At 32.3% G+C, this 23,654-nt stretch overlaps 1 protein-coding gene and 1 long non-coding RNA gene across 2 annotated transcripts; both read right to left on the reverse strand.

Annotated features, from left to right (window-relative positions):
• Window positions 1-5,562: 5,562 nt before the first annotated feature.
• Window positions 5,563-7,596, reverse strand: LOC131857072 (uncharacterized). The gene is made up of 3 exons (XR_009358493.1): window positions 7,510-7,596; window positions 6,242-6,707; window positions 5,563-6,016 (listed from the first exon to the last, which is right to left on the reverse strand). It is a non-coding gene; the product is annotated as an uncharacterized LOC131857072 (long non-coding RNA).
• Window positions 7,597-13,521: 5,925 nt separating this feature from the next.
• On the reverse strand, window positions 13,522-22,663 carry LOC131857049 (probable 2' cyclic ADP-D-ribose synthase BdTIR). Its single transcript, XM_059209058.1, has 3 exons — window positions 21,806-22,663; window positions 21,571-21,657; window positions 13,522-13,774 (listed from the first exon to the last, which is right to left on the reverse strand). The coding sequence occupies exons 1-2, from the start codon at window positions 22,216-22,218 to the stop codon at window positions 21,615-21,617; spliced, it is 456 nt and encodes a 151-aa protein (XP_059065041.1). The 5' UTR covers window positions 22,219-22,663; the 3' UTR covers window positions 13,522-13,774; window positions 21,571-21,614.
• Window positions 22,664-23,654: the final 991 nt, after the last annotated feature.

Consider the following 23,654-nt stretch of genomic DNA (forward strand, 5'->3'; position numbering starts at 1 on the left):
GGGAGGGGTTCTCAAACAGAGTCTCACCTTGCTCAATAGGAAGTTTGAATGATATGTTAGTGGGATCCTTTAACTCTGCACTAGTTTTCCAACAAACCAAAACACTCAAACTCTCTAGGAGTGCTCCCTATCAAATTATGCTCAATAGTTGCTCAGGCATGGTTGAGATTCACAAGGGTAAATCCAACCTCAAGGCTATGCAATTTTCTAACATATACTTGCAGGGGTTGTAGTAAGTTTTCTTAATGTATTCCCATGAAAATCAACTGGTTTTATAATTGGTTTTCCTTCATTTCTTCATCGCTCCCTCTTTCTCCTATTTTCTAGGCCTAGTAGCCCTAGAGCCCCAATTAGTCCTACCTAACCGGTTTTTGGGGAATTGCTCAAAAATAACTCAAAGAACCTAGAAAAATATTTTATGATCTAAATACCCTTTTGGATGAAATTTTGAATCCATCAACTGAGAAATTGAGGTCTATCCGTACAGGTACGGAACCCAAAAATGACATTTATTAAGGGTTTTGGGACTTTGTTGTCTTCTTCAAAGGGTTTATTGTCTTCTCTAATCTGTCACACCTCCAACCTTCCACATAGGCTCTTCCACACCTTAATTACTTATTCCAAACACTTGGCATCTGCATAACTGATCATCCCTGCAAGCATATGCAACTTTTCACTCATTTTCCTAATTGGCCTATAACTGAGCTCGCCTAGGAAATGATGCCAAATAGCCTTTCAATGACTTCCAGGCCAAAAAAAAACAAATTTACAATGTACAAGGGTGCCATGTCTCAATTCTAAGGGATTATTGAGCAAAGCTCAAGGGATTGCAAGATGGACCCATAATTGGGCTCTTAAACCCTTGCTCAGGTCGAGAGCAATGTAAAATAAAATACACACTTCGAACTTGCACTAAAAACTATTTAAAACACCTTTTGATTACTATAATAGCATGTACAAAGCAATCAAGAAAGAATAGTATTAATATAAATCCATTAAGTATAGACTGTTGCTCAAAATTAAAGAAAATGCAAGGTAAAATCTGGAAAAGTCTTCACAATGTATTACAACTTGCTCAAGGTGTTTTCCACCATGCTTACATTCATTCTCAAAGCATTTTATATTCCATATGGATCCTAACCAACTCTTCATCAATTTTCTAACCACCGATATGCTCAAAGATGTAAAAATTTGCTCAAAAGTTGTAAAATGTTGTCGAGCAACAATGAGAACTTTTGCCAAAATGTGCATTTTTACATTTCATGCATTTCCACTCATCCTAAACCTCTTAAAATGACTTATAAAAACTAAAATGACATGTCTAAATGCCAAATGAGGTGTTTCAAGACATTTTACACCAAAATGCAAGTTTATGCCATTTTAGGCTTACAAGGGCTCATAAGCCAAATTTGAGTAAATACATGATCTAGTTGACATCCATCCTTCAAATGTATATCCAACACACGAGTGGACCTATGAGAAATCCATTATTCACAAACCTAAACCAAAATAAAGACTAGCACACCAAAATCTAGAAAATGCACTCAAACCTAGGTGCTCCTGCACCATACCCTCATGGAGGAGGAACATATTCAAAGAATAATCAACACCATCCTCCAATGGTTCATTCCAAATAGGGAGATCATTGAGAGAAGTGTTAAAAGTATTTTTTTGCATCAGTATGTCCTCTTTAAGGAGATAAAATTTGCGAGATGAATCACCAAAAGGGTCATAAAGGGAATTTTCATATAACTTTAATCCATGCAGCTTAAGAACATCCTATTGTAAAATTAAATTTGACATTTTTATAATTTAAGAAAAAAGAAACTTGTAATGAAATATAGAGGCATAAATTGGAACTAGGGTTTCACCAAATAGGATAAGGCCACTAACGAACCAAATTAATCTTTACATTGAAAGATGGGTGAACCTAATAAATATAGCCTCAAATCAACAAGGATAGGGCTGAGAATTCTTATTAAATTCAGCTGGTTAGGGTTAATTATCCTCTTTCTAAGATGAATTGCTAAAATGTTGAAATTAGCCAAATGTGCTGAAATTGAAGAGATTATGGATAAATATTGAGCTATAGTAGTCAAATAGAGCCATGAGCATGGATCTGAGCAAGATTTGAATGTTTGGATTTGTTCTCAAAAGTTCAACCTAAATTGAAAGAGAAGAAAAATTATTGGGAAGAGGGGTTGTCCTAAGTCAAATTGTAGTATGGAATCAACCTTGAATAAAATAATATAAATACTGAAATAATTACTTAAGGGAATATACCTTAGATCTAATGACGATTCTTTGCTCTTTGGATGTAATCACATATATTGTATGAAATGGCATGTACATGACAAAACCATAATCACACACACATGCTTGTATAATAATGATGTAATTTTGCTCCACAAATCAAGAATATGCAACATTGAAGATCTCTAAAAATGCTTGTTAATGCTTCATGTATGCAAGGATGCTTGCTTGCTTGTTGACATAATGGATGGATAGATAGATAGATGAAAAATGAGTTGAGAAAGATGTCTTATATAGTGATTTCATCATTGAAATCATCTCCAGGACAACTTAGAATCAATATATTTTCACACGGAGCTAAATTTGAATAGAATAAGACCGACCAATTACCCTCCTAAAATTTGGGGAAACAAGCATGGCACTAGAATGTCAGGTGCCCCTGGTCTTGACAATTGTTTTTTGAAATTGTAGAGATACAAGTTATCGTGATTCTAATGCTAAATCAAGCTCAATGGCTCAAACCAAGATGTGTAGATATGCAAAATATGATTTGATAGTTGAAATTAAGATAGGATTAAGGATAAATTCAGATAAAATGATAAAGGGCATATCTAGAATTAAGGGCCCAAATAAGATTGTGATGATGTAATAAAGTGAAATAAGACTCATAATATTGAATTAAATATTAATTCATTATAATTAAAGTCATATAATGCATAGAGAAAAGGGAAATACCAAAATAGGTGCTAGGAGAGTGTGAAATTGGATAGATTAATGAAGGGTGTATAATTAATGACACTAGACTCTACAACATAGTTTAATTTCGCCAAAGTCATTGCTACAAGACCTACTCTCTGTCTTCCATCAATAGTTTGAGAAGAGAAAGGTGGATTCTTCTCCTCTACATGACACACAAAACAAAACAGGTTGATCCACTATCCTTATTTTTATTCATTCTGATGGTTGAAGCTCTGATTAGAGCTATAACACTTGTGAGTCTTAGAGGTTCTTGGAAAGTTATTTGTATTCATTATCTTGGTTAAATCACATACTCACTATTTGCATATGACACCCTTCTCTTTTTAAGAGCATCCATCAAGGAGCCAATTTAATAGAAATCATCATTACTAAATACCATAAAAGGCAAATAGTAAATAATACAGTCTAAAATCTTCTTCATCAATGCCCCTCCTTGAGTAAAAAATAGACTTGGCACATTTTGCAGTTATTTAGTAGAAGATATTCCATGTAAAATACCTAGGAATTCTACTCTTATTAGGCAATAACAAGCCAAAATATGGAAGAACTTACTAACATTAGTCTCAAATAAAATCAGCTCGAGGAAAGTAAAATAGCTAATTCTAGGTGGGAAAATTCTTCTAATAAATGTAGTTCTCAATGGAATCCCCATATACAATAAAATAATCAAGGAACTTCAATCTAAAGTGAGATATTTTCTTTGGTTAGACAATCTTTGCACTTCCAATGAAATTTGAATAGGTGGAATTAAAAATTGGGAAGCAAAAAGTAGATCTCTAGGAGATAAATTGGTATGGAGAATCTACTCCATACCACATACTTAGAAATCGAGGCCAAGAAGATCTAAAGAGATACTTAAATGTGAATAGATGAAAGCTAATCTAGATAATATTTTCACTTGTATAGATGCCAATCTCACAACGCAATATCTAGAATTGAAAATATCTTATATGCTAAGAATGTTTGTTATGTGAATATTTTTGCATGGTTCAGTTGTTGTTTGTTTTCTTGCTGCAATGAGCTTTATCTTGATAAGTTTCAAGAAAATAAGTGCTCAAAAGCAACATAGTTGTAATAAGTCTTGGGATTAGGATTGATTATATTTGAATATTAATTTATATAATCAATTTTGTAAATTTATGTAATTTTTCAATATAATATTGGGCTATCTTCTTTACTTCAAAAAAATTCATCAATAAAAATGGGATAGGCTCGTGTCACTACATAACCACAGATTTATTCCAAAAGCACAAAGTGACATCAAGAGGGTAACTAGAAAATCAGTAGAGAAAAAAGAACCAAGATTACCAGAAAACACAAAACAACCACCCAATACAAAATGATGGTCTATTGTGTGAGGGTACCCTTGTCCTCCCAATTATGGCACAAACTAAAGCTTTATAAAAAAACAAACTTTCATAGGGTCAGAGCTCATGGATAACCTATTGTATTTGTTAGCCACATCCCTTGAAGTGTTATTGACCTCCTCAATTTTCTTTTTAAGGGCCTCCTCGGTTTTCTAATCTCTTCCATCTCATTCTTAGTACCAACATTTTTGATCTTGGAGTCCATGTTAGCAATCTTTCTATCCACTATTTTCCACTACCTTATTAAAAAGTTTATTATTGTAATGAATAATTAAGTAAAGTATGATTATAAATTTATGCAAGTTCTTATGGTTAATATTTATTTTGGCACTCTTAATTTTATTTAGACATAAGAATCAATATCACTAAATCAAAATATTTTGAAAGTTGAATTCTTTTTTATAAGAAATATTTAAGATCGTTATCAAATGGTTGATATGCATAGATATTCTATAGACACCTTTGACTAAGAACCCTATATAATGGCTACAAAGTTACAAATGTTTATTATATGACATTAAAAAAACTATAAATCTCATCTTTGTGATTCTCAACACCTTCTAAGTAGGATTAAGGGGGATTGGAAGCTATCAAAAGTATACAACCCATTTATAAAGGAGCATCTCACAAATATCTAGCCAAATTGACTTAGTTTTTTATCGATTTTTTTAAATATCTACATCAAACTGTCATCACAAAGCACATTCTCATATCTATAGCTCTATATAAAAATATATTGTATAAATTAGATGTTAACTTTAAATATAAATCTATAAGATTTTTGTGCTAGTTGATGAGGGTTAGAAGTAGAAAATAACTATTTAATGATTATATAATACAATGACACATATACTACAATATAACAACCAACTTTAAACGTTCACAAACATTCTAAGAAAGATGATGCACCTAATAATGTGTACCATGAGAAATACAAGTTTATGAATTCTAAAAGCATAAAAAATATACTTTATAATTCATTTTTATTAAAAAATATTTTAAAAACTAGTAACAACATCTAAATGTCCTATCAAATGACCAATTCATATAAATATTTATAAGATTAGTTACCAAACAGTCCACATTCCCATAAAATTACTAATAAAATTTATCTAAATACATAAATAATAAAAAATATAAATTAAAAACAAAAAAATATATAATCTTTTACTAGACATTAATATAAATAACCTTTCTTAACTAACTATAAATTATTTAATAAAATACTTTAATATTTACATTGAGAAACATAACCTCCAGGACCTCCATAATATATACAGTATCCCCGAGGGTGATCTTTTATAAAATATCCTTTTACATTATAACAATCCTTTTTAGCTGAGATATAACTCCGAGGCATGTCTGATATAAGAACACCATTAGTAGTAAACAATTCTATATTCCCAATATAACCTGCTTTTTTATTCCTTTCCTCTGCAAAGTTTCCACTACCCATGTTCGTCTTTGAGAGTGGAGTTCCTTGACTACCAGATAGTACAGCTACTTCTCCTCCTAATTGAACTAAATTGGCGAAAAATGTCAAAGTCCTGGAAAAGCCCAGCACGCCAATGACCCACTAACTTGTCATCTAAATATACTGCCCACACTAGATTGTCTGTATTGTTACCCCCGGTTTCCTAAAACAAATTACCAACATTAGTGTCAGCCACCTTGTAAAAATGAATAGATATTTAAACTAGTTTGTCTAATAGCACTTGGAAGAAAAATTCAGTAACCAAAGGGAATGGAATCGAGTTTTATAGGTAGAAAGGTAGTCTGATTTGTAAATAATCTGGGTCTTTAAACATTTCTATTAAGAAAACAGGGAAAAAAAATTTAAAAAAACAAATATTTATACTTACTCGTATTATATTTACGGTGACCCCACTTTGTGTGCGATCATATACAGAAACAATCTAGATCGAGGCAAGATTTTTCCTCGCCCTCCAAATTCACAGACACTATTTTAGAATAAACTTAAACAACTACAAAAGCTATAACAGAAAATAAAAAAAAATTATCTATCTAAGATCCTTCAATTATTACCTTACGCATAACCTGACGAAGAACAAAAAAATCTAACACGCGCATTCCCATAGTATCATTTATACTAATTGGAAGTATAGAGCTAGTACAAATAAACAAAACAAAGTAATTACGCAGACCATCAATCCAGCTTTCATTAATTCGTTTATTGAATCATCAAGATTCTGACGCAAAAGCCGCATAAAGACGGCACTAAACTCATCACCGGTCTGCACGTACGGTTGCCACACATTGAAAACCGATTTCCGGGTTTTCCCCTCTTCTCATTTCTACTACTGCAAACTACAAAATAAAGATAAAACTAGGTCATGCTCAAAAACCTTCATCCATTCCACTTATCATTGTTATTCGTATAGTGTAAAATAAGGATGACAATAAAATTAGGTAATTTAAAATTTCATTTTGAAGACTGTGATTTTTAATTCCGGTTTTTTCATAGTAAATTTATATTATAAGTTTATTGTTTTTATTATATTAAAGGTATTAGTTTTCTACAATTTATAGTAATTCTTATTGTTGTTTCTGATTCAGATTGTATGTGGTTTTTTGTTTACATCAAGGTTTAAGATCACACATTGTGATTTATCAGGATGATGATAGGTAGATTAGAGTGTGATATAAAACGTAGATGTAAACAATCACACAATTTAAACCAGAAGCAAAGATAAGGATAGATTTTATATTTAAAAAACAAATATATAAGACTGTTGCTCAATCTATGTTTTTGATAAAATCAACAAATGATAGATTCGTAAGTTAATTTATTGGAATAACATTTTAATTTGAGACAAATCCATCTGACTGTTTCTATACAAGTTCAACAAGTCATATTTTCTAAATTGATTGAGCACATTTGGTGACGATGATGGTATGTGATATAAAAAGTCATCCATCAAGATCCAAACTCTCAAAGGTGTGTTTGGATCAGATTCGACCCTTGAGTGACTCTAATAGACTAAATCCCTCCATATGACTGTTGAGCCATACTTACTATTTATTTATATACTTACTCAAATTATTATAAATATTTGAAATTGTTTCCATTAAACTATTTATTTAATGAAAAACAAACGCAATAGCAAACCTCATGATGATAAGAATGTTGTTAGATGCATCTGAGTCGGCGTGCAATCCTGTGTTTAAGTATTTGCTCAGAGATCCTGCTCTTTCAGCTGCCAATATCAATGGTATAAATATTAAAAAAATAAATATTGTCAAACGCCATAGTTGAAGAATAAATATGAGAGGAGAGAGAGAGTCAGATGTATATCACAGAATCAATGTAGGATAGTTTAGATATTTATACAAATTCTTTGATTCATATTAGTTTTTTTTAGAGTAGCTTTCAGGATTTATAGGAGATTAGCTTCTAAATTATGAGATTAGTTTCTAAGTTTTGGGATTCTAGGAGATTAGGATATGATTAAGAATTATTTTTAGAACAGATGTTTTATGGGATTAAAAATAAATATATTATAAAATTAATTAATATTTATTTTTCTGTTAGAAGTTCTTATTTTATAGGTTTTAAATTTTAGTGGATTAATTTATAGCAAAGTTAAAAATTGTTTCATTAGTTATGAAATTTTTATGTCTTTTGTTGGTCATCTAAAATCTTAAATTTATTTGAAATAATCTTAAACAAATTTGAAGAAAAAAAATTATTTATATATTTACAAATCAATCAAATTAATAGTAGCAACATTTCAAAAACTACATGTTTACATATTATCTTCTATATGTTTCAATTTTAAAATTTATTCTATCAATTTATATTTTTTTAAATCTTTAACTATATCAATTTTTCATTTTGTTATTTATATCGCTGCCTGAAACAATCCCTTCTCCATTCTAGATGCCATTGAACTACATAAAATAGTAATAGCATTATCAACATTATCAAATTCTTCACAGAGTAATAACATTTTATATAAAAAACAGTACTCATAGACAACCCATAAGGTAATTGTATAATTTAGAAACAGAGAAACTCTTCAAAGATGAAGCAAGAAATTTATGCTTCAATTTTCTCCGCCATTAAAATAAGAGGGGTACTGAAAACTAATATTGTCCTCAATAAGTATAATGTTTAATTTAGTTAATGCCCGTACGTAAGGTAATGCCACTCGTATTTTGTTTTTTTTTATTTTTATATTTTGGTTTAGTAATTTTTAGAGATACCCAGACTTGATATTTTATGTTTCAACAATGGTTTTCATCTCAAGCCTCATTTGAAATTGATCTAATTAGTGTGCTAAGATTAATTCATTCCTTCAGTCGATTAACATATCTATTGGTCAGCTTATCTCTTATTCTCAGTGAAAGATTTTTTTTTCGTAATATTAAAAATTATTTAAATAAAATCATTAAAGTGATTCTTTTTTATTTTTATTAATTTGAAAAATTATATTTGAAACTTTTTATAAAATCTTATTGTAATATATTTTCCAATCAACTAATAATATTATTATATAAATTTTAATTATTATACAGGTATAATTTTTTTTTATTTTTTCAATACGATATCAACTAAAATACTATGGATGTTTCATTCTACATGTAACTACTCTTATGGCACGGAGAGGAATTTTCAATTCTGATTTAGGTGGGAAGTCTTGTCCTGGCCATGCGATCGAGGATGCAAGCGGTAAGGAAGGATCATGAGATGCACCTGAGACTGCAGATCCTTAGACGGATGGCAAGGATCCATTTGTTGGGGGACCCACAAGGAGGTGAAAAACCCTTAGATCCGAGTGGAGGGGGATCGGCACATGGTAGTGGTACCCCAAGATAGGAACCCAATCAGGTGGATGTTTTTCACCCCTAGTCCTCTTTGTTTGGTGTCAAACCAAGCAAAAGTCCTCTTTCCCTAAGGTACATGATATCTTTGATCCTTCGCAAGGGAGATTTGCAATAGAAATTCTTGATCCTGTGATTGATCAAAATATTGCTCTAATGGCCTTGATTCTGGTCGGTAAATTCCTGGGTCCTAGACCTAATATTGATGTTCTTAGGGAATATGCTAGAGAAAAGCTAGTTCTTAAGGGATAGGTTGAAATTACTGGGCACTAAGGGATAGGTTGAAATTACTATTATGCCCAAAGGAACTCTTCCCCTCACTTTTTATTGCAAGGAAAACATGACTAAGATTCTTTGTGGCGGCCCTTGGGTGATAGGGAAAAATGCTCCGACACTTTATAAGTGGTCGTCGGATCTTAATGAATCCTTCTTTGCTCAGGCCCCTGTGTGGGTAAGATTCCCGGGTCTTCCCCTAGAATCTTGGGTTGAAGATGTCTTTAATGGGCTGGAAAGCTCTTTTGGTGAACTCCTATCCATTGATCCAACAATAGCTGCTAGAGGAAGACTCACCTTTGCGAGAATTTGTGTTGGTGTCTCTAAGGAATGGATATGCCGCTTTCAATAGAGGTTAACTCCACGCTTGGGAAATAGATCTAATAGTTGCAATATGAGACTGTCCCTTTTGTGTGCTTCCACTGCCAAAAGGCAACACATATTGCTAAAAAAAGTCCATTCCAGGATGAAAAAAAGAAAGCCATAAAAGGGAGACAGATGTAATGGAAGGCTAAAAATCCCAGTAAGAAGGTGGAAGAAGAGATACAAAATTTTACCATTCCCAATACCTTTGATCAAAAGAAAAATTCGAATAAGGAAGGTAGAGAGGAATCAAAGAAAGAGGATAAAGAAGGAGCCCAGACTAGAATAAACAAAGGAGAAAATCCAAGCCCCAACTGTGAAGAATAGAAGGAAGAAGAGCTGGAGGAATGGGAAATCCATGTGGTTCTGCAAGTGAATGATGAGGAGGAGGATTCGATCACAGTCATAAAGGACTCGAATAGTGAGGAAACTCTTCCCAACTTCGAAGATGCCCAATAATGCAATATTCTTAGAGGAGTTTCTTCCTCTGAGTCCTAGATGTCAATTAAGTATGTCAAGTCTACCTTTTTGACGTAACTGACAACCTCTCTTCTCAACATAAGCACTAAATGGGCGGATGAAGAAGGAAACAATGTTGCTATGCATAAAGTTGTTGCCCAGATCTCTCTAGATAATGAAATCCAGCATAATGATGCCACTTAGAGAAAGCAGGAAGGGAAAAAGGGTTCTAAATCTACTCCCCAAACTAATCCTATGAAAATGAGGGGAAGAGCCAAATTTGATGTGGGCTCAATCCTATCAATACTAGGAAGGAAATCAATGAATTAAATGAGGGAATTGGAAGACAATAAGAATATTGCGGATGGTACCCAGCTAACCATCCCTGAGGTATGCTCTCTCAAATTAATATTAAGATTATTTCATGGAACATTCATAGACTTAATTGTCTACATAAACTGGAGGTTCTCAGGAACCTTGTTATGGATCATAAACCCGATATTGTTTTGATTCAAGAAACTAAAATGTGTAAGGATAAAGTGGAAAAAATTTAAAGTGGAAAAAATTGAAGTGTTTAAGAATTGTGGGGCCTTGGAAGGTAGCTTGGATGGTGCCTCTGGTAGCATAGTTCTCTTTTGAAACCTCCAATATGTTTAGGGGAATCTTGTTTGGTTAGATAATAACATGGTGTTTGTTAGATTTCACCACATTAAAGACAGTACATCTTGGCTCTTTTCTAATATCTATGCCCTGCATACCAGACAAGGGAGAAGAAAATTTTGGAAAAAGCTAGAATCTATCAATCTCAATTCAATACTGAAGGATGCCTGGTAATCGGAGACTTCGAGTACATGGGATGAGAGCTTGACTTGTGTGCAACATAGCTATAACCGTGCCCTTCATAGTTCTACAAGGCATAGTCCTTTTGAGGTCTGTCTTGGGTATCAACCATTGGCACCTATGGATATAGCTCTCCCTACCTTACAATCTGATTGTGCATTTAATGCTGGCAAGAAAGAAGATAGGGCAGATAAATTCATTGATAAAATCCGACACTTGCAACAACAAGTTCATGAGGTTTTGGAGCAGAGCAATAAAAAGTATAAGGGTAGACATGATCAACACCGAACTCATCAGTTTCAGGTTGGTGGCAAGCTGTGGTTACAAATGTAGAAGGAGCGTCTTCAAGGACCAAGCAAGAATCTTTCTTCCCTTCGTTATGGACCATATACCATTATCAAGATAGTTGGTGAAAATGCTTTTGAGCTAGATTTACTACCATTTTTAAGACTGTATCCGGTTTTCAATGTCGAGCTGCTACGTCTTTTTCCCCTTTGTTGGATATTTCCCAAGCTTCTGAATACCTCAATGCTACAGAATTGAATCCAACTGCCAAGACTCTCCTTCAGCGTGACTGTGTCAGTGAGGTTATTGCGAAGACTCTCGTGAATCAAAAGATCCCTCTTTATCGGATTGTTCGGGCTGGCCGGCCTTCTCGTTAGGGCAAGTGGTTAAGTAAAGAACAGATTGAAGCACAATTTTCTCATTTGTCGCAATAGATTAGTGTAATGGGGTCCATTGCTTGTCAAGGAGGGAGGAATGATATGGAGGTTCCAGAGATGCAAAATTAGTTCAAAATTAAAATTAAAATTTTCATATTAAAATATTTCACTCTTTTCTCATAGCCAGCTTATCATTTCGAATTCTGATGGTTGTGGTGACTCTTGGTGTTCTTGTAGTTGTTTATATTCTGGATTTTTGAAATGAGAAGTTAGTTTATCTTATTGCTTACAACTTTATTTTCTATTTTGCATCCTTCTTGTACTGAGAATAATACCGCAGTTTCGTACACCAGATATTATTTCTTTTGATATCGTTTGAACTCCTACCACAATTGAGATCGTCAAATATTATTATAAGTGACCTCATGTTGGCCACATGTCTATCCAATTTCTAACGTGTAGATTTAATCATCTTTTACTAACATTTGTACAAAAGGGTGCAATGGTCAATCAATAGTAATAAGATATGCATTAACTAACATAATAATTTCTAGTATGACACTAATTTTATTCTTAATATTAATTAAATCTTAGGAATACCAATTCTAATTTTAATTGGATTCTAATGCTAACCTTAATTTTAATTTAATTATAATCCTAACTCAAGTTTTATTCTAGAATGGTAATCCTATACTTGAATCGTAATACTAACTCAAACTTTTAGTGAACCCTCTAACCTTAATTTAGATAAAACAAGGTACATATTATTTAATTTTAATATATACTATTTAATATTTATATTATTCAATTCATTAAACATCATATTTTACAAATTGTAATAAAATAATTTATACATTTTCTAATTATTTTATTATTCAAAAACCATTGCTAAGTCTTTTAAATTTTCAATATTTTTAAAATATTTAATAATTCTTTTTAATTTTATAGAATTATCAAATACAACATATAAATATAAAGTTTTCAAAAGTGGCAACAAAAAAATATCAAACAAATTTTGTGACAATAGAGTTAAAACTATTATTAATATTTACTTTTTACAACAAAATTTCATTAACTTTAATTATTACTTAAAAAAAATAGTAAGATAGTAAGATAGTTCAAATATTGTAAAGATCAACATAAAATAATTGCATTAAAAAAATTAAAATTATATATTTTGAAAAAAAATTATTATTTATTTTAAATAAAAAAGTGTTAAAGATATTTTTAGAAAAATTTATACACAATATTATTTTTAATATTTTTCTTACAATAATTAATTAAAAATTAAATAACATCAACTCTAATGTAATTGAGTGCTAATACTAACTCTGTCTTAAAATTTATCTTATAATAAAAACTTTCATTTTAACTAACCATTAACATTCACATTAAGTTAGCCTTAATTACAATTACAAGATAGTACATATTATTTATTTTGGTGTAAATTATTTAATATTTGCATTAGACTGAGGATTGTAATTAAATTCATAAATATGGTAATCTACATATTTTAATAAAATATTTTTAAAAATTTCTAATAAATTTTTATTGCAAAGCTGAGATGACAGCAAATTTATGCGTTAACATTTGGGGGTTTTCAATTATTTTGACGGTTTTCATAACGGTTACGAGATAGTTTCACTCCATTCAATAATTAAAAATTGCAAAAAACGGTAAGCACCATTCTTCAAATTGTAATCTTGTGAAGTAATTTCCAGATAGAGAAGGGATCAATTGTGCATTTTCAACGTGAGATAGAGGTATATGATATTGTTTTATAGATTTCATAGTGTTTGCATATTGTAGGTTTGTTGAATATGAATTAACGAGTCTATTTTATTTGCAAAATAATTGCAGAAACATCAGCATATTAATATTCAACTTTTGGAATGCTAAGTAGATTGGTTCTTCATTGCAGGTGTTTTCATTGCCGATATCTCCTGTGATTTTCTGTAAAAACATAAAATATTTTAGTGAATGATTTTAGAAAAACTGTGATTTTCTGTAAAAGCACAAAATATTTTAGTAAATGATTTTGGAAAAACTTGGAACCAACATGTTAACTGCTCTGGAAAAACCTTGGCGCTCCATGTAGAAGACATGTCAACAGTTAAAAGAAATTGGGTAATGGTTATCTCGTCAATGAATTTCATTAAACTTAAAAAGAAAAAACCATGAGGAAAAATTTGCCAAGCGAATTATAAAATAGCAATAATTACCAGAAAATTTACTTTAATAACAAAATTTCAAAAGACCATAAGATAAACCGTGTCTGGAGAGCTGAATTAAGTAGTTGTAGCATAGCGTAAACATGGACTAAAAACAAAAAAATGCATGTAAAGAGGATTGTCACACCCCCAGATTCTTAGACTTAAAATAATATATCTATTTTATCGTCAAATACAACATGCGTATAAAACGAATTCCTTTTCTAGATTAATTTGTTATGAAATGTTTATTAAAGAAGAATTAACATACAAGTGGAACACGTCATTCTTTTAGGCTGAAAAAGAAAATTATATTGATTTTTTAATCTGAAAAAAAACATGTCATTTATATTCGATGAAATTTTAAGTGATGGAAGAATCCATTAGAAAATACTTCACCCAACTGTGAACATATGCCTTTTGTCGTTGAATTCCTAGATTTGTAGGCTGAATCCAGGGGTTTGCATATGAAAATGGATCGGCCGTTACCAGAAAAGAGGGATTTTGACCCTGGTTTTCCAAAGGGAGAATGGAGGCATCCAGAAGAAGAAATAAGAGCTCAAGAAAATGAGCATATGCTTTTTTCATCAATAAGAGGATGGCTTGAATCTTTTTTCCATCCCTTACCTAGACATGATGATCCCGCTGGATTTCATCCAAGAGAAGATGAATTTAGGCCTGAATTTGGCCATGGCTTTCCTAACGGAGGAGAAGGGAGGCAGCATAGAGATGAAACAGGGAAGAGAGTGAGCATATGCCTTTTCCAGAAGAGCAGAAGGAGTCGTCTTTTCCTCATGCCTTTTCTGTACAACCTGAGTCCTCAGAATTTCATTCAAGAGTAGAAGAATTTATGCCCTTACCTAGGGAGAGAGATTTTGAGCATGGATTTCCAGGTAGAGAAGGAATGCATGGACACCGACATGGAGAGGAAGAAGAGAAAATGAAGATATGCATTTTCCAACGAACTCTTTTACTTATACTTTCCCCGTGCAGGCTGAAACCACAAAATTTCGTTCAAATGTAGAGGAATTTTTGCCTTTACCATGCTAAAGATATTTTAAAGACAACTTTCCAGGCGGAGAAAGGCGGCGAGAAAAAGGAGAGGAGCAACAACAACACACAGGATCGTTCATTACTGAATGAAAATTCAACTGATGTGTTGGTAGCTCTATTTGTTTAGTATGGTTATATAGGTTATGTTTAGTCTTGTAAACGTTTTTTTAAAGTAGGATTATAATAACATAATCTCAGTGGGGAGATGTACTGTATTTTCTTTTAATGAATTTTTAGAGATATATTGTATTTATTTTTTTAATGAATTCATTTTTATGTATATACATATTTATATGAATTTGAGTATTCATAAATTTATTGTTTTTTATATTGTGAAAGTTCAAACTTATTATCATTCAAGTAACTATTATTATAGTTTTTAAGCATCTTTTGAGTCTAGAACCTATTGTTCTTATATGCATTTTAAAAATTAAATTTAAATTAATATTTTGGTTTTGTATATTTATTTGTTTTTTAATATAATAATGAAAATTGTACATTTATTTTCTTGTAATTTATGTTTTTGGTAAAATTAAAATTCAATATTTAGAATGTTTATATATTTATTTGTTCTTTAAACCTTTATTTTTTTCTTCGAAGGAGAAATGTTGTAGTGCCTAAATGTCGAGAAGAAATGCAACAAGATGCATGGCTGAGCTTCTAAAATGTCTTAAGTAGTCATTAGAGTATTCATGTTTCTTGGTTGAGCTTCTAAAATGTGTGAAGTAGTCATTCAAGTATTCCAAGGTGCACAGATGTGTAATTTAAGGACTACACAAGATAGTAAATAAAAGGAAATTGTCAATGCATCTCCTTGATTCTATATAGTTCTATTAGTGGATTTAGAATATTTTAGAATATTTTAATAAAGTGAGCTATTTTTTTTTTAAGCATCTTTATAACATAAAAAAGAGGTTATCATAAATTATACCTGAACCTTAATAATATACCAAATTAAACTTTAACCCTGAGCTGAATTGAACTCTAGCCTTAAACTTGATTGAATCTAAACCAACTTGAATTATAAACATAAACCTAATCGAACCCTAACCCTAAACCTAATTAAACCCTAATCCTAATTAAACCCTAATCCTAAAACTAGACCAAATTGAATGGTAAACAAAATTGAACTCTAACACTAAACCAAATTCAACCCTCACACTAAACCAAATGAAAGAGTAACCCCAACCCTTAACCCAAACTCTAGCTCTCTAATAAAAACTCTAACCCTAACCCTAACCCTAACAATTCTCTAAATCCAAACCCCACCAATTAACTTAACCCTCACAATGATGTAAACCATAACCATAATTATAACCCTTATGGGCTATTATATAAACCCTAACCCTAGACATAATCCTAACCATAACCCTAAATCCTAAGCATAACTACAATCTTAACCCTTACCCTAACCTTAACCCTAAACATAATGTAAATCCAGACCCTAACCATTAACTTAATCCGAAAACTAATGCAAACCATAACTATAACCCTAAACCTAAACCTTAACTCTAAGTCTAAGACTACGAGATAAGCCCTAACCCTACACATAATCCTAACCATAACCATAAATCCTAGCCTAAACACAATCTTAACCCCGACCTTAACCATAATTATAACCCTTATGGGCTATTATATAAACCCTAACTCTAGACATAATCCTAACCATAACCCTAAATCCTAAGCGTAACTACAATCTTAACCCTTACCCTAACCTTAACCCTAAACATGATGTAAATCTAGACCCTAACCATTAACTTAATCCAAAAACTAATGCAAACCACAACTATAACCCTAACCCTAACCCTTAACTCTAATTCTAAGCCTACGATATAAGCCCTAACCCTACACATAATCCTAACAATAACCATAAATCCTAGCCTAAACATAATCTTAACCCCGACCTTAACCCTGACCCTGACCCTAACCATTAACCTAACCCTAACTATGATGTCAAAACTATCTATAATCCTAACCCTAACCCTAACCTTATGATATAAACCCTAACCTTAGACATAACCCTAGCCATAATTCTAAATATTAAACCTAAACATGATGCTAATCCTAACCCTAGACATAAACTTAACCATAACCCTAACCATGATGCTAATCCTAATCCTAATGCTAACCATTAACCCAACCCTAATTACTAGCCTAACCCTAAAAGTGATGCAAACCATAATTATAACCCTAACCATAGCCCTTAAGCCTATGTCTAACCCTATGATTTAAACCCTAACCCTACACATAATCCTAACCATAACCATAAATCCTAAGCGTAAACACAATCTTAACCCTAACCCTAACCCTGACCTCACCCTAACCATTAACCTAACCCAAACAATGATGTAAAATATGTCTATAATCTTAATTCTAACCCTAACCCTATGATATAAACCCTAAGCCTAGACATAATTGTACCCGAACCTTAATAGTATACCAAATTAAACTTTAACCCTAAATTGAATTGAACTCTAGCCTTAAACTTGATTGAATCTAAACCAAATTGAACTATAAACCTAAACCTAATTGAACCCTAACCCTAAACCTAATTGAACCGTATTCCTAAAACTAGACCAAATTGAATGGCAAACAAAATTGAACTCTAACACTGTACCAAATTCAACCCTCACACTAAACCAAATGAAAGAGTAACTATAACCCTTAACCCTAACTCTAGCTCTCTAATATAAACTCTATCCCTAACCCTAACTATAACTATTCTCTAAATCCAAACCCCACCAATTAACTTAACCCTCACAATGTTGTAAACCATAACCATAATCATAACCCTTATGGGCTATTATATAAACCCTAACCCTAGACATAATCCTAACCATAACCCTAAATCCTAAGAGTAACTACAATCTTAACCCTAACCCTAACCTTAACCCTCAACATGATGTAAATCTAGACCCTAACCATTAACTTAAACCTAAAACTGATGCAAACCATAACTATAACCCTAACCCTTAACTCTAAGTTTAAACCTATGAAATTAGCCCTAACCCTACACATAATCCTAACCATAACTATAAATCCTAGCCTAAACACAATCTTAACCTTGACCTTAACCTTGACCCTAACCCTAACCATTAACCTAACCCTAACTATGATGTCAAAACTATTTGTAATCCTAATCCTAACCCTAACCCTATGATATAAACCCTAACCCTAGACATAACCCTAACCATAATTCTAAATATTAAACCTAAATATGATGCAAATCCTAACCCTAGACATAAACTTACCCATAACGCTAACCATGATGCTAATCCTAATTCTAATGTTGTGATATAAACCCTAACCCTAAACATAAAACTAACCATAATAGCAAATACTAATCCTAACCCTAATGATAATTCTTTTATATAAACCCTAACCCTACAAATAATCATAAAAATAACCCTAAATCCTAAGCCTAACAACAATCATAACCCTAGCCCTAACCTTAAACCCTAAATTCAAACACTAACCATTAACCCAACCCTAATTACTAACCTAAACCTAAAAGTGATGCAAACCATAACTATAACCCTAATCCTAACCCTTAAGCCTAAGTCCAACCCTATGATTTAAACCCTAACCTTACACATAATCCTAATCATAACCATAAATCCTAAGCGTAAACACAATCTTAACCCTAACCCTAACCCTGACTAGGCCCTAATCGTTAACCTAACCCTAACAATGATGTAAAATATATCTATAATCCTAATCCTAACACTAACCCTATGATATAAACCCTAAGCCTAGACATAACCCTAACCATAATTCTAAACGTTAATCATAACCACAATCTTAAACATAACCATAACCCTAACCATGATGCTAATCCTAACCCGAATGCTATTATATGAACCCTAACCCTAAACATAAAACTAACCATAATCATAAATCCTAATGCTAACCATAATCTTAACCCTTACCCTAACCATAACCCAAATCATGATGTAAATCCAAATCCTAACCATTAAACTAACCCTAACAATGATGTAAACCCTAAATATAATCCTAACACTAACCTTGATCCATTGATATAAAGCCTAACCCTTAGCATAATCTTAACCAAGAGCCTAAATCCTAAGCCTAACCACAATCTTAACACTAACCATGATGTAAATTCAGACCCTAACAAAGATGTAAACCCTAACTATAATCCTAAACCTAACCCTTAATCCTAATCGTAACTATAACCCTATGATATAAACTCTATTTGTAGACATAATCCTAACCATATACCTAAAACTTAAGCCTAACCAGAACCTTAAACCTCACCATGATGTAAATCCAAACCCTAACCATTAGCCTAACCCTAACAATGATGTAAACCCTAACTATAATCCTAACCCTAACTGTAACCCTACACATAATCCTAGCCATAATGCTAAATCCTAAGCCTAACCACAAACTTCACCCAAACCTAATCCTAATCATAATCATGACGTAAATGCAAAACCTAACCATTAACCTAACCTTAACAATGATGTACACCCTAACTATAATACTAGCCCTTATCCTAAACCCTAATCATAGCCCTATGATATAAACCATAACCCTACACATAATCCTAACCACAACCCTAAATCCTAACCCTAATCACAATCTTAACCCTAATCATAATACTAACCATGATGTAAATCCAAACCCTAACCATTAACCTAACTCTAACAACAATGTAAACCCTAACTATTATCCTAAACCTAACCCTTAACCCTAACCCTAACAATAATGCTAAATCCTAAGCCTCACCATAACACTAACCCTAACCCTAACCCTAATCATGAAGTAAATCCAAACCCTCACCATTAACCTAACCCTAACAATGATTGAAACCCTAACTATAATCCTCACCCTAACCCTTAAACCTAATCATAACCCTATGATATAAACCATAACCTTACACATAGTCCTACCCATAGCCCTAAATCCTAAGCCTAATTACAATCTTAACACTAACCATGATGTAAATCCAAACCCTAATTATTAACCTAACTTTGACAGTAATGTAAACCCTAACTATAATCGTAAACCTAACTCTTAGCCCTAACCCTAACCCTTAAGCCTAATAACAAACCAAAATGAACCCTATTCCTTATATAATTAGGCCTACTATATTTTAAATGAAATCTAAACCTAACCCTAATAGTAAACCAAACCCTAATCCTTATTGAATTATATCTTCCAATTCATGCTGCAATTGCTACTAGCTTGTATATATTTAATAATATATAGAATAAGCTAGGTTTTATATGATTTAAATTCTTAAAATATTTAAGTTCCACGTCTTTATGTCTCTCTCTACCCAATCCTTCAAATGCAATCTGGAGATAATCTAAGTTTGCAAATTACTGTCTATCATATCTTGGCATTCGCTAAACATCTTAACCATGATGGAAAACATTAATGCTAAAAAAGTCGCACAATCAAATCCAGAAACAACAAAGTTAAAAAAAATAGAAAACTAAAAAGAAAATTGTACAAGAGGGGAAGAGCACCAGTAGCCGTCATAGCTAACTTTGCGCACCCACAGATCCTAAACGGTACGTCAGATTTTGATTTTGATTTTTTAGTTGTCTTCGTATGTGACTTAACTGCTTATAGCTATTGATCTAGCTTCTAGGTAGTAGCGATGCATGTTGTGGAATCAGTTGTGCGCATAGAGGTCAAAATGTACACAAAAATGATCGGCTATTGGTACAAACCAAATTTATTAATAGTGTTTTCACTATGACGGCTATTGGGAGGTCAACATGACAATAAGGTGACGGTTATTGAAACTATCTCCCACCCAGGGGAATAATTAATTAATTAAAAATTAAAATACATCAGCTTTTTTTATTTTCAAAGAACAACTGATTTTTATATTCATTTAATTAATAAATAGCGTCATCTGTGGATCCAATTAAGGGCATCGAATTAAATACATAGAGTGGGTGAATCCAATCTACAAGCCAGTCATGCATGCATGACATGGATCGTGATGGCTGTGCGGAAATGATTATATAGAAACATAAGACATTTCTACGACACCAGAAAGGAAATAAAATATGAGATAAAAAATTAATTAGGATCCAAAGTTCTTGCACAGAGGTTTGTTGGCACAATCAAGTGCCAATAACAATCATCTAGGGCTCACGCACCATTAGTAGTGTCTTCACAGCCAAGATGGACTTAACATTTTCAGTGAAGATTTCATTTTGCATTTATTTCTGTTTTTTAAAGCTTAAATTTTATCAAATTATGATTCAAAACGTTTATAAAATATTGTTAATTATTTTTTTCTTACACAGCTTAATCAAAAGATGTTTAGGGACAATCAAAATCATTTTATTTACTAATTAAAAGGAGCAAACTTAATGCTGATACACATATAACAAACAAAGCAAAACATACTCAAATGAAGAACATTATAGAAATTAAAAAAAAAAACATTATAGAAGATTTGATAAGCTAAATTCAGGAGGAAGATCATTTCGTACTTACCCCTGATTCTCTTTCTTAATTATATCGCCAGTAAAAAGGGAAGCTTACTGGAGTGCCTGTTTCCAACGTTGCAGTTCTGAAGGGTATCTGCTCAGGTGGAACATAATACAAGCAAAACGCAAAAATACTCATCTCAACTCAACTTCGATATAAAGCCAAGTAAATCACTTTTAAAAAATTAATAATTGAGAACATTAATTAACAAGGTGCCGAATGAAGAGCATTACAGTTCTACCTTTTCTTCTCTACATAATCAGAAAAGGCACCTTTATAAATTCCTTTTCCTTCAATCGCCCATCTTAAATCAGAAGGATCAACATGATAGAAAATGGGCATAAATTTGCTGGGGGTTTGTAGCATACAAAACAATTCGGCCAAACACCAGGGGGATTGTGCATAATGTTCAGAAAATATGGCGATATGAAGAGAAGAACTTTTGATTGCTTCTTCTATGGCTTTGGGAAAGTAATCCGCAAGATCCAACTCATCTTTATCCAGAAATACTTTCAATCCCGTGGCATCTAAGGAATCGTAGATCTTGCTGGCGAGAGTGTGTTTGACATCTTGTCCACAATGATTTATGAATATATCATAGCGCAAGAGTTTGGTTCCAGACGAGGATGCAACAAAAGTAGGAGCAGATGGCATTTATTGCATAAAAAATACCAGCAGTGTTGGAAGAGGATGCCATTAGATAATATTGAAACATTACTGCATCAAAAGCACCACTACTACGATAAGAGTATGCCATTCGATACAATTGAAACATTATTGCATCGAAAGCACGCATACTGCTAGAAGAGCATGCCACTAGATACAATTGAAACATTACTGCATCAAAGGCGCCACTACTGCTAGAAGATGTTGCCATGAGATATAAACTAAAACAAAGAAAAAAGCTTCACAGCTAAGGTTGAGGCTTTGCTATAAATTTAAGGCAGACAGAAAACAGACAAAGCTGGCTTAACGCAGAAATGATTGAAAGAGAAGAAGCTGATGGGAATGGTGTAGAGCAGATGGACTTGAATTGCATATTAAAAAAGAAGAAAGAATGCATAGCAGAGAAATGAGTGGATAATATTCGCGCGGGAAAAGGCAACGTAACTGACTAAGCCCACCAAACCGTAGACACATCTTTTTAAGTTATCAGCTTTTGCTTTTGCCGACTAAAGCCTGTTGAAGGCCGAAGGCGCGTGGAAAGAGGAGACGAGTCGGTAGTGGAGAATAATTTTTTGTCCCCTTTTCACTGTTTTTGCCCAGTAAAGCGCGTTGAAGGCCGTAGACGATATTCTTTCCGTGTCTTCAAAGAACAGAAAAATAGATTAACTGGTTTACCAATACGAAAGCACTCCTTAAAAGTCGCAACTTTCACTTTCACAACTCAGTCTTGTCCCCTCACGACTACACCAAACAATCCTCCAGTGAATAAAAAAACTTGCGTAGGGATGAGGTTTGATGGTATAAAGTTTTAGATTTCCTTTTTCTTTTTTACATTTAATTTTAACTTTGTTTTTTCTTTAATATACTATTTATGGCATTTATACTTTGAAATTATTTTATTTCAAAATTTTATTTTTAATTTTTATTATATACAATAATATTTTATAATATTTTGTATATTTTAAATAGAATAGTGGGTCTCATTTTGTGTTTTAGATTATCTATACTTATTGTTTAAATTTAATAATTTAAATTGGTTCATAGATTTTTAATCTAAATATTTTTTAAAGAACTTAGAATAGATACATCTAGTAGAAATAAAGATCCATGCATAAATGTTAGATCTTTTTATTTTTATATAAGGATAGCAAGGATTGGTTAAAAATTTCTTAATGTATATTGGATTGTCTTTCACCAATCTTAGTAAGGATAGGTTAAGAAACATCATTATTAGTAAGCCTATAGTATTACATGATTCAAAATAATGGAAGCAATCTTTTGGACTTGCATTTACTCTATTACATGAGAGTGCATTTACTAGGTTAGTGAAGTAAAAGATGAGTCCCACTCTCACAAAGGAAAAGACTACTGAGTAGGTGACACTTCATATAAAACAACCATCTAAATCTTTCGATGAATACTTT

Source organism: Cryptomeria japonica, chromosome 7, assembly GCF_030272615.1.
Source record: "Cryptomeria japonica chromosome 7, Sugi_1.0, whole genome shotgun sequence".
Classification (NCBI taxonomy): Eukaryota; Viridiplantae; Streptophyta; class Pinopsida; order Cupressales; family Cupressaceae; genus Cryptomeria; species Cryptomeria japonica.